The 12,077-nt window shown below is 52.9% G+C and overlaps 2 protein-coding genes across 2 annotated transcripts; one reads left to right on the forward strand and one right to left on the reverse strand.

The window, feature by feature from the left end:
* The first annotated feature begins 370 nt into the window (after nt 1–370).
* On the forward strand, nt 371–7,466 carry EEF1AKMT4 (EEF1A lysine methyltransferase 4). The gene is made up of 3 exons (XM_063089638.1): nt 371–566; nt 5,444–5,727; nt 6,230–7,466. Exons 1-3 carry the CDS (start codon nt 371–373, stop codon nt 6,515–6,517), a joined length of 768 nt encoding a protein of 255 aa, XP_062945708.1. The 3' UTR covers nt 6,518–7,466.
* A 594-nt stretch (nt 7,467–8,060) lies between these two features.
* Nucleotides 8,061–9,185, reverse strand: CAMK2N2 (calcium/calmodulin dependent protein kinase II inhibitor 2). The gene is made up of 2 exons (XM_063087609.1): nt 9,017–9,185; nt 8,061–8,131 (listed from the first exon to the last, which is right to left on the reverse strand). Exons 1-2 carry the CDS (start codon nt 9,183–9,185, stop codon nt 8,061–8,063), a joined length of 240 nt encoding a protein of 79 aa, XP_062943679.1.
* Between the last annotated feature and the right edge of the window lie 2,892 nt (nt 9,186–12,077).

Raw genomic sequence — 12,077 nt, forward strand, 5'->3', positions numbered from 1 at the left:
CCTCCTCTCAGAGACTTCCGGGTACTAAAAACGACTTGAGAAGAGATGGATGTTTCATTAACTTTCAGAGTTCTTAATGGAAAGAGCTGTTCAAACTGGAAATATGAGAGAACGCCCGAGTGAGTCTGACACCATACGTGTGGCTCTCGGAAAGTGAGTGGGCGCTAGAGCCGGAGGATTCAGGATCTGGACCTTGAGGATTTCTTAGTCGGAGGATTCTTCGAAGTGCACTTGGCAGAGGACGGAAGTTCCACGTGTTTGTGTTGGGCAACTGCAGGTGGTGGGCGGAGACACAAGGCCGCGCCTCCTGCATCCCACCCTCCGGATTGGCTACATGGGCTGCGGCTCTGACCACCCTGCTGCTGAGAGCATGGCTTCTCCCGGGGTTCCAGCGTCCTCGCCGGAGTTACCGGAGCGGAACTGCGACTACCGAGAGGTCCAGTACTGGGACCGGCGCTACCGAGGCGCGGCCAATTCTGCCCCCTACGAGTGGTTCGGCAGTTTCTCCTCCTTCCGTGCCCTCCTAGAGCCGGAACTGCGGCCCGAGGACCGTATCCTCGTGCTAGGTAGGTAGTCCTGGCGCTACCCGGCCCAAGTGCAGCTGGCTGGACCCGCCCCGCACCGGCCTGGCCCAGTCTGCTTTCCTCTAGTCTGTCTATCCCTTTCAAAGTACGCTCCAGTTGGGAGCCGGGATCCAATGCCTTGAGAATCCCGGCTGTGTTTAGCAAGGACAAACAGGAGTAAGAGATTGTCAGTCCGGGGGCCCTCCGGAGAAAGACAGTCCCTCGGGGTCTGAGCGTGGGGGTCACCCAGGACCCTGTTCCGGACCCTGGAAAGGCAGCCTTGGGCACTGGAGAGCTCAGAGGACCGAGTTTACGTCCCAGCGCTAATTGACTATATAACTTAGTACAAGTCAGGAGCCCATTCTGAACTTTAAGGCATGTGTAGGCTCGTCGAGCACAATGCCTACGCTTTTCTTTTTGCGGCAATGGGCACCTGGAGCCCCAGAGAAAGAGTCACCTGGAGTGAGTTACTATCTCATCAGTCTCAGAGCCCTAACTGAAATTTGGTCCTATGCCCGGTGCGAAGTGAGGGTGAGAACAGCGCCCTCTGAAGTAGGAGGGAAGATTGCAGCCAAGATTGTGATTCCCCAAAGGGAAGAAGTGCTGGGACGCAAGGTGGGGCTCAGAGATTCCAACTGCCCCCTCGGGGTTCTTTCCCACTGTCAGCCTTGAAGGCTCTAGTGAAGTTTGAATGAGCAACGGGTTTCCTTCCAATTACAGTTTTTGCTTTGCTCTTTGTAAAAGCCTTTGTATGTTTAAGTGAAATATTTAATACATATAAAAGACATTTATATACAGAATATATGTAAGGTATAAATAATAGATCTAATACGTTTGATTACTACTCCAATTAGTTTAAGAAGTAGAACATTACTAGGACTAGAAAGGAAGTATAACCTAGTGGTTAAGAGCTTGGACTCTGGAGGCAGCTAATTATGTTGGAATATTGGCTCAGCTTAGCTGTGTAACCCAACAAAATGCTTACTTCGATTTTCTCAGCCTTTAAAAAGTACTTACTTACCAGATTTTAAAATGATTGAATGAGTGTGAAAGATACCTAGAACAATGCCTGGCAAAATAAAAAGCTCCATATATATTCAAGGTTTTCTTTGTGGTCCTCCCCAAACCCCTTCCCCCCAGAGGTAAACACTTTCTAGAATTTTGTGATTTAAACCATTGCATTTATTTATAGATTTACCATAGATCTGTGTTTTTCAAGCGTTAGCACGCATCCAAATCATGCGGAAAGCTGGAACCCACCCTGAGATTCTAATTCCAGGCGTGGTCTAAGGTGGGTCCCAGGAATCTGTGTTTTCTACAGGCCCCACAGCTGATTCTCAAGCTGGTGAATGGCAGAGTAACATTGCCTTAAAATCTGCTTGGCTGGGAGGTGTCCTTTTCTGGATAGGAAGAGTGAAAAGTCTAAAAATCAAAAGGAAAAACTTTCCAGACAAAATCCGCAATATCTAAGAACAGGACCCACAACTTGGAAAGTACTCTATGTTATATTCCACCTCAACAAACATAGGTTGAACACCTGGTAGGCACCAGGGAATGTGTTGGGCCCTTTCTAACTTATTTAATGCTTATGACAACCTCTACAGGTGAGTCATAAGAGACTTACTCTAGGTTAAGTATGTGTAAACTTTTTCTGAAAATGTCCAGATAGTAAATATTTTAGGCATTGCAGGGTAAACAGTTCCTGTCACAACTACTCAGTCCTGCTGTTGTAGTGGAAAAACAGCTATAGGCAAGACATACAAAATGACAATAGCTGTGTTTCAGTGAAACTTTATTTACAAAAACAGGTGGCAAACTGGATTTAACAACCCCTTCTGTAGGTCAGTGTCTTAGGTTGGGTTCCCCAAAAGCAAATCCTGAGATAAGGATTCATGTCCCTGTCATTTGTAAAGAAAGTGCTCCCAGGAGAAGTTGGTTAGAGATGGGGGAAGAGAGAAGGGGAAGAGGCAAAACAAAATTGTGATCTTAGGGAAAGTTTCCCTGGGGGTAGTTTCAGCCTGAAGACTTATAGATGCAAACTGATGGAAGCAAACACACACCAAAACCTAGGGACATAGAAAAATTAGCAAAAGGATTCCAAGGGTACAAGCTAACTTTTACATCTGAATTTAAAAAAAGAAAAAAAAAGGACTGCAAGGGGATCTGGTCAGAGCACTGACAGTGTCCACTACCATCATGCAGTCCGTAAGTAAGTGATGAAATAAGGGTGCCTTCAGCCTCCAGAGCTTCAGCTTCTCGTGCTGCACCACAAAGATGGGTGTAGAGAGGCTTCTAGAACTCTGTTGAAACTGGTAAAATGACTTCATTGTGAATTACAGCCTAATGGTCATACTGATATAGCTAACGATGGATTTAAGATGAATAGGACTTTTGAAAACCAGGAGGCAGTTGAGCATAGTGGTTTAAGAGCTCTAGCTCTGGGGCGAGACAGACCTGGGTCCAAATTCTGGCTCTGTCACTGACTGTGTGACCTTGCGAAAATTCCTTACTCACTTTCCTCAGTTTTTCTATCTAGAAAATGGTAATGATAATATTAGTATGTTCTATATGGTTCTTCTGTGAAAATAAACAGATAAGTCTTACAAAATGCTTAGCATAGTACCTCATGTTCAATGACTGTTAGCTATCATTATTATTGAAAATGGGTGTCAGAAGCACTTTATCCAGGACTGTTCAGAGAACAGAGTACCCTTCATAAGGACTTGTGTGTCTGGTCCCTATGGCTAAAATATCTTCATAGCAGGTGAATGCATATGGATGGCTGTCCCAGCTTTGCTGTCATATTCTCTGATTATCAATCCTTGCTTGACTCCATGCTCTCTAGAAATCTTCTGATCATAATTTGGTTTCCAGTTTAGGTTTCTTATAGAGAGCGAAGGGACTGACCAGAGAATTCAACTGTGTAGTCCCATGATGGCTATTTTTCCTGTTAAAAATTAGCAAATTGGCATTCTGGCTTACATTTCAATCTCTTGATGTTGAGTTAGAATCCACATAGCTCTGGGCCCCCATGTGACACGTTCTCAGATTTGGATCACTTCTCCAGGGCTCTGCTTCCCTAAGGCCCTACCTTGGAAGGCAGTGGCCTTCCCAAGCCCCATCTTAGCTGCTGGCCCCAAATCACTGAGGCAACAGAATCAGAAATCACTGCTTTGTGAGCATAACTGGTCCTGTGGTCAGATTTTGTTCTCCCTTCATCTTTGGTAAAGTTTTGGTAAAGTTCTCTTGGAGGATGACATCTTGTACTAGGTGAACAAAGGAAGGAAATTTGGGTTTGTTCACATTTAGGCAGAACTCTGCGGGCATATGAGGTCAAGAGTGGGGTGACAAAGGGATTGTGGGTCAGAGAACCCAGTGGGATTTCAGCCTAGAACTGAGTCAGGTTCTCCTATTCAGCTATCCTTATCTGTACTCCCCTCCCCTCCCCCATCTCATGTACTGCACCTACCAGAACTTGTGTGACTCCAACTTGTAGAAGCATGTGTTGAGTTTTCCCAGGCAAGACCATACTCTCTCTCAGCCCCAGGGCCTGAAGAGGAAGACAGGAGGGGGCAGCTGAGGACCCGTCCTCAGCTGCCTCTGGGTACCCTGTTCAGGTGCCAAGCCCTGCAAGATTAGGGCTATCCCAATTGCTGCTGATCCTGTGATCCTCTTAGGCAGACAAATGGGGATTACAGACGACCTAATCCTTAGAGCTGGGATCCCCATGTGGGGCTGCCAAGAGCTGTCATCCAGCCTAGTTCTCAGGCTGAGACTGGCCAAGGGGGGCCTGAAAGATGCCACTGGATCTTCTAAAGAAGTCATGACCATTGGGCTGTAGATCCACGTCCATTCCTCTAACCTTCACCCCTTCTCTAATTTGGTCCTGCCCTCTTTTGGACTCCTTTCCAGGCACTTCCCACCAGAGAATGGGAAAGTTTTCAAGACTCTTTTTCAAGACTCTGCTTGGTTATCAGCTCCCCTGAAACTTGGCCCTCCCATGTGCTCTCACAGCCTGTCTCTGTTGAAACACTATCACATTATATGGTAATTTCCTGACTACACATTTGTTCATCCCACCAGAGCATGAGCTTTTTGAAGGCAGGAACTCTTATTTATCAGCAGAGCTCAATATGTAGTGCTCAACACATACATTAAAAATTACAAGGGATCAAAGGCCAAGGATTCAGATTCCAATACTGGCCAGCTGCCCCAAAAAATAAGGAGTTACGAGGCATCAGCTCCACTGTGTCCCCACCTAGTTTCCCCTTCAACTGTTAATTCCTCATTGGAAAACAAAGTAGGATAATAACCCCTAACATGAAGCCTTCTCTGGGTTGGTATTTTTCAAGGTTCTCTATGGGGTTAGGGATTATGATAATACTAGTATATAATAATATTATCCTAATAATATGGTGGTCCTAATAATGTCAATATTATCCCTATCCTGAGTGAGGAAACTGAGGCTCTAAAAGTTGATTTGCTATGGCTGTGTGACTAGAGATATCAGAATTCAGATCTTTGAACTCCCAAGTTCAGAGCTCCTTTGGCTACTCTCCAGCTGTTTCAGTTCTTAAATTTAATGAGTCACATTCTGCATGTAGACTAGATATTGTTATCCTTATTTTCCTGAAAAGGAAATTCAAGTTTCTAGTATTTAAACAACTTGCCCTAGTCCACACAGCTGGGAATGATAGAGCCGGGGTTTGTGCCCAGGTCTGTGTGATTCCAAGGCTCATACTCTTTCTGCACTACTGTCTCTTCTCAGTACTGAAGGGTTTGGGCTGAGAGAAATGGGGCTAAGAGTGGATGGATAATCAGGGAGAGGTGAGAACCAAAGCTAATTTAGCTCTTTTGCCACCCATTCCTTCCCACCCCAGGTTGTGGGAACAGTGCCCTGAGCTACGATCTGTTCCTCGGAGGCTTCCCTGATGTGACCAGTGTGGACTACTCATCAGTAGTGGTGGCTGCCATGCAGGCTTGCTATGCCCACGTGCCCAAGCTGCGCTGGGAGACCATGGACGTGCGGGCACTGGGCTTCCCCAGTGGCTCCTTTGATGTGGTGCTTGAGAAGGGCACATTGGATGCCCTGCTGGCTGGGGAACAGGATCCCTGGACCGTGTCCTCTGAAGGTGTCCACACTGTGGACCAGGTGCTGAGTGAGGTGAGGGAGCAACAAGACAAGGCAGATCAAGAGGTGGAGATGAGGGGTTGAGGTTTCAGGAAATTGGAAGAAGCCAGAAGAAGGCATGTTTTGGAGCAGGTGGTGGGTCAACCTCAGGGGTGTGGTTTTCTGAAGGGAGGGTTAAGCTGGGTCAAGATTAGAGAGGGCTGGAGTGGCTAGGTTCACAAATGCTGATGTTCGGCTACTAGGTTACCATAGAGATGAAGGAGCAGCAACCAGGTTCTAGACAGGCCACACAGACTGGGAAGGTGAGCAGCTGATAGGAAAGCAGTGCCTCTCCCACCTAACATTACTCCCATGCTCCTACCCCCATGGAATGGCCAGGGGCAGAGAAGGTGGCTCACTATTTGCCATGGAAAGCCTGAACTACTGGATGTAGGGTAGTACCTGAGGTTTGATTGGGAGATCATCTGGAGAAGTACTGACCTGTGAGAACCTGAAGGTGGACTCTTCACTGATGGCTTCTTTCTTTGCCTTGCAGGTGAGCCGGGTGCTGGTCCCTGGGGGCCGGTTCATCTCAATGACCTCTGCTGCCCCCCACTTTCGGACAAAACACTATGCCCAAGCCCATTATGGCTGGTCTCTGAAGCATGCAACCTATGGCAGCGGTTTCCACTTCCATCTCTACGTCATGCACAAAGGTGGAAAGCTCAGTGTGGCCCAGCTGGCCCTGGGGACCCAGATCTTCTCAACCCCCAGGCCTCCCACCTCACCCTGCTTCCTTCAGGACTCAGATCATGAAGACTTCCTTAGTGCCATTCAGCTGTGAGACCAGAGGCATGGTCCTCCAGCCCTCCCTGCCATTCTTCCCTGGGCTCCTCAGGTAGTTTGAATTCCCAACTCAGGTCTTGGGATTGGGTCCAAGGTGCTCACATCCCAGAGGCTTCATGCCTAACAGCCCAGGTCCAGCTAGATCTCAGATCCCAGGTTTCTGGCTTCCTTCTTAGATTCCTTAGATGTCTCCTAGGTTCTCCAGCCTCCTCCCCCACCATACCGAACCACCAGTGATTCATCCCCTGGGGTAAAGGTCAGCACAACCCCTCTGCATACCAGCCAGCCTCAGAGACCTCCATCCAACCTGGATTTATTCACAAGAGGCTGCAGGCTTTGAATCTAGATTGCTTTATATTTCTGACGCCAGCTCCAGTCCAACGCTGATAACCTGTCCTGCTTGGGTTGTACATGTACCCAAGGAGGCCACATCGTAATGTTTCCAGACCAGGTTGGCCTGCCTGTATTCATTTGGCAACCCTCCCTCGCCAGTAACATGAACTAAGATTCCCAAGTACCTGCCCGCCTCCTGTTTTGGCCTGGCTCCTGAGCAGACTGAAGCAGTGGCCACACACACACAGGGAGGTCTGTGTTTATTCACACACTCCTGGTACAGTGAGGATGAAGGAACATTTACAAAGGACACCCCTGGGTTGAGAACATCTCCAGGGCCACAGAAGTCATCCAAAGGTGCACAGCAGTCCCCATTTGGATTCCCAGGGGCAAGACTTGGGTCCAAGGTAAAATCAGATCTGGCCCTTGGAAGGTGATACCTTGGAAGGGAGGGGGTCTGCCAGAGAGCTTCCTGGGGTCAGGCCTGGGCAGACTGGCCATATGGTTGGTTACCATGTTGGGGATTTGTCCCACCCCAGTCTCAACACCCATCTTGTCTGCCAGGCGCAGAAGAGCGTGACGGAGACTGAGGGGAGAGCAGGAACCATGAGCAGAGCCAGTAAACAAAGAGTCGGATATAAAAATACAAATGTGCTGAGGAAGTCCCTTAGAAAGAGGCTGAGGCTGGGGACACGCCAGACAGGGGTGAGGGTGAGGGATGGATGGCCCGGAGGGCTGGGCTCAGGAGGGCGGGAAGCTCATGCAAATACGCAGCCAAACATCCCTGGCCGCGCGCGCCGTCCGACGCCGCCAGCCGCCGGGTCTTCAGACCAGACTGGCCGGAGGGGGGCGGGGCAGGGGAGCCGTGCGGGAGGGTGCGGGCCGGGGGCTGGGGGCCGCGGGTCTCTGTGTCCGTTCCGGTGTGCGGGGTGGGGCTGCGGCCCGAGGTTCTAAAGTGCATGAGCTCGGCGGCGGGCTCCAGGCGGGTCCGCGCCGCCGCTACCGCCGCCGCCGTGGTGCTGAAGCGGACAGCTCCGGAGTGCTTGGCGGCGGTGGCGGCAGCGACACTGACCGGGTGGCGGCGCGGCCCTGCAGCCCCCGCCCGCGGGCGCCTGAGCCTGGGCGGGGGGCGCCGGCAGCCGCATCGCCGGCCCGCGTCCTGGCCGCTGCGGGGCTGGGCCCGGAGCCCGCCGCCCGAGCCGGCGCGTCTACACTCCGGACGGCGGCTTCTCCCCCATCCCTTTCAGCACGTCGTCTATCCGGTCATCCTCGATCACCACTGCGCAGGGAGAAAGCGCGTCAGCCGCGCGGCCTCGGGGGGCGGCGGCGAGAATGAGCCTCGCGTCCTAGCGCCCCGCGCAGTCATTGCCGGTGGCCCAGCGACACCCCTCGGAACCCAGTGCCACGGTGCCCTCCCCATCCGAACTCTCCTGCGGACCCAGCCTGCCGCCAAGCCTTGCTCCCGTGTACCCCTCCCCTCCCCATGGCGGAACGCCCCTCTTCCAAAGACTCCAGATATCCTTTCTCAGTGCAGACCCTCCCGCCGCCTGAGCTGATGGGGAACCTCTCGCTCGTGGAATCCTCCTCTTCAACTCTCGTTTTAACGGAACCCCCTCCTCAAGTAGGGCTCAAACGGAATATGCAGCTGGTCCCACCCGCTCTCTAACCTAAACCTCTTGCCGATTGAACCCCTCTTCCTACTCTGGCACCAACAGAACCCACCTCCCTATGCAAACAACCGGGACAACCGAACCCCCGGGCTTCTCGCCCTCTTTCCAGTCGGACGCTTCTCTCGACCCGAAGGTTCTTCCATAGCTTCCACCAACTCAGCATTTGATCCTAAAGAATCAGCCCGTCACCCCGTGCTCCCACATCCAAGCAGCCCAAATGCCCCGACCGGCCCCTCCCCCTCGCCCGGGTGCCAGGTCTCTGCTTCCAGAGGTGGCGAGCATCGAATCCGGGGCACGGTGTTCTCAGGAGAAGGGAAGAGGGGGACTCAACACTGCAGCGGGAAGCCCCCGCCCCCCCCAAACCAGGACCGGAGACCGGCTGGCCGCGCTGGTCTGCGGCAAGAGCTGCGGACGCTCGGCAGGGAACGACAGCCTGGGGACGCCCGGCGGAGCGTTTCTGGGTCAGGCGACGACTCCGGGCCCGGGCCGCGTACCTCGCTTGGCTCGGCCGATCTGGCCCAGCTTGGGGGGTCGCTTGGCCTGGTTGCCCGCGAAGAAGGAGTTGGTGTCCTGCAGGCGGCAGCTGAAGGAGAGGTCGGAGCCCTCGGGGTCTGCGCCGAAGCGGCCCATCTTGTCCTCGCTGTAGGGCAGGATCTCGGACATGGCGGGCGCAGGGCTGCGGCGGGGCACCGGCGGCGGGATAGCTGCCGGACCGGCCCTAGCTCAGCAGGGGAGCCGACGGAAGGATGAAGTCATGCAGCATCCGGGGCTGCGGAGCCAAGCGGGGCCTCCTCCCCCGCGCCTCCGCCTCCCGAGCCGCTGGGCAGGCGGCGGCGGCGGCGGTGGCAGGGACCGGGCGGGGGCGGTGCGCGGGGGGCGGGGGTGGCGGCGGCAGCGAGAGCGGAATGACGATGAGCGCCCGACTGCGGCAGAGCACGGCGGGCGGGGCGCGGTGGAGGCGGGACGGGCAACGGCCAGGGTAAAGAGGCGGGGCCGGGGGAAAGGAGCGCTCCCGGCTCTCCAGCGAGGGGAGGAAGCGGCAGTGGGAGGTTTCCGCACAGTGGCCGGGAATGGCCAGCACGTGGGTCTGGGGGAACGGTGGCGGCCAACGGGGGCTGGAACTGGTGGAGAAAGGCGGGATCTGGCGGGGGGAGCGGGAACGAGCCCCGTACTGGGACGGGGACGTGGGGGAGTGGTCCGACACCGAGGCTAGGAGAGGAGTGCAAGGGGGGCTGGGGGCTGGGGGTGAGGGAAGGGGAAGCTGTCGAGTCCGGAAGGCGGCAACAGGGCTGGCAATCGAAAGGACGGCCACTGGAAATGCGGCGGGGGGAGGGTCGGGTACCGGGCGGAGAGCGAGGAAGGCATGAGCCCGCAGGACGCGGGAAGAGCTCAGGCAGTGGGTGGTGCCCTTGCAGTCGGCGCTCTCTTGTATCCTAGTTGCTCTGCCGGTCTCAAGCTGTTCATCGGGGTCTGTGCGTCTCTGACTGCCCTTCTGGATCTCTTTCTCTGCCTGTCTATATCTCAGTCTGTCTCTGTGTGCCTGTCTGTATCTCTCTCTCTTTGTCCCATCTCTCTTTAGCTGCGTTACAGTCTTTGTCTACGTCTGTCTCTTAAGTTCCTCTGCCTTCCTGTATCTGTCTCCATGCTTGGCCTATGTGCCACTCGGTCTCCTCGGTCTGTCTCTTCTAGGAGGGGTCTTAGAAACTGGGCCGACGCCGCGCGCACCAGGGTGCACGCCCCCAGCCCCACCCCAGCCCTTCTGCTGGCGCAGAAATCCGGGTTCAAAGCGCCCGCCGCGCCTTGCGGTTCCCCTGGCCCTGGAGGCCCGCGCTGCGCTTGCTGTGTAGCAGGAAGAATGGCGGCGTCGCGGGGGGCGCCCTGGCTGCGGGTGGCGCGGGGAAGCCCGGAGCGCCTGAAGACGCTGCGCCCGCCGATTCGTCCCGAGGGAATGAGGGATCGACGGAGAGCGCCCCGAGCTCTCTTTGCGGAGGACCACTGGAGAGTTCTCGCTGCACGGATGGGAACATCCCCTCTGTCCCCTTTCTGCCCCACCCACGCCCCTCACCACCCCCAGCCCTGGCGGTCAGCTGCGGCGTCACCTGTTAGCTAGCGCAATCACTGGCACCTGGGGGAGGTGGTGTCTCATATTCGGCCGCAGTGACTACAGCGCTCATAAGGGTAATAATCACTCTGTCAGTCTACACCTCAGGCAGAGGCTTTTTCCTCCCTTATTCTGGCCAAATCACACAGATAGTGAGGCTGCCTGGTGTAGGGGCTCCTTCCTCCAACACCTCATCAAGTGTTAGTCCCAGGGACACAGAGGCATAAGCAGTGGTGGCTGCCCTATGGGAACTGGATGGGGGGGAGGCGAGGCCATGCTAGGGGATGCCTCCGTGACAGCCTCACTCAAGGCCCCAGGCCTGGGGTCCCATCCCTATCAAGCCTTCCTGTACTCTATCCTAGTCTCTGGGATGAGGGTTTTGAGGGCCTTGACTGGAAGTGAAGGCCCAACCTGGAGTGAGAGGAGCCCTGACACCTGGAAGGACAAGAGAGGCAGGAGCTCAGGGTCACTAGGAGAGAGTCCAGAAAATTCCATCCCCACTGGAAGTTGTCCAGCAACGGGTTCCAATCCTGACTGTGCCACTTTATAGGTGATCTTGAACTGAAGGCCCTATAAGTATGGTTTTTAAAATTAATTCATTTGTACTTGTTTTAGGAAAATAAGAAAAAATCACACAAAACCTTTGATGTACTGTATATCCTTTGTCTTTACCCCATGTGTTTGCATAATATGCAAGCCTCTCTACACACCTTGTTCTAGTCTGAAGCATAAAAATAATAGAACCCGCTTATTAAGGACAGTTTTGCAGATGAAATGAAATTGTCCTGAGGTGAATGCGTTGTCTCAGAAGGTAATGAGCCACCCTCACCTAAAATGCTAAAGAAGGGGCCATGAGGGTCCTTGCCAAGGATGAGATGAGAGTACTACATGGGGATTTGAAACAATTCTCTTCTTACTGCCCAGAATGAGGGAGATTGGAGGAATAACAATTTAACCTGGAATTTATTTGATTAGCTCCTTCTTAAATAATCATTCCTGCCTATGCTGTGCATGCTAGGTCATGGTTAAAGCAAAAGACCTGAGTACAAAATTGTGAGGATATTGCAATATATAACCTTCAGTTATGTTGTAAAAATGTGGGGGGAGTTCTTTAAATTCTGATCCTCTATTTAAAATCTGACGTTCTGCATCCCTGCCCATGAGAGGAAAATTCATTTTGACAACTAAAACATAATAAAGTTTGTATGGAGTTGTGTGACAGTGCATTGAGTTTCTCAATTGAAAGTCCCTCAAAACCTAGTGTACTTGCTCCATATATTCTAAATAGAATAGTATGCCTTTTGGCAATTGCATATTAATGACACTTTTATTCAGGTGTAAACTGTAGACCTGTGTAGTAGGATGAATAGGAACACCTCACCCATCCCAATTCTTGTCCACTTGTAACCTTAGAACGTGGCCTTATTTGAAAATAGGGTCTTTGCAGATACAAT

The sequence above is a fragment of the Cynocephalus volans genome, chromosome 1, assembly GCF_027409185.1.
Source record: "Cynocephalus volans isolate mCynVol1 chromosome 1, mCynVol1.pri, whole genome shotgun sequence".
NCBI classification, from domain to species: Eukaryota; Metazoa; Chordata; class Mammalia; order Dermoptera; family Cynocephalidae; genus Cynocephalus; species Cynocephalus volans.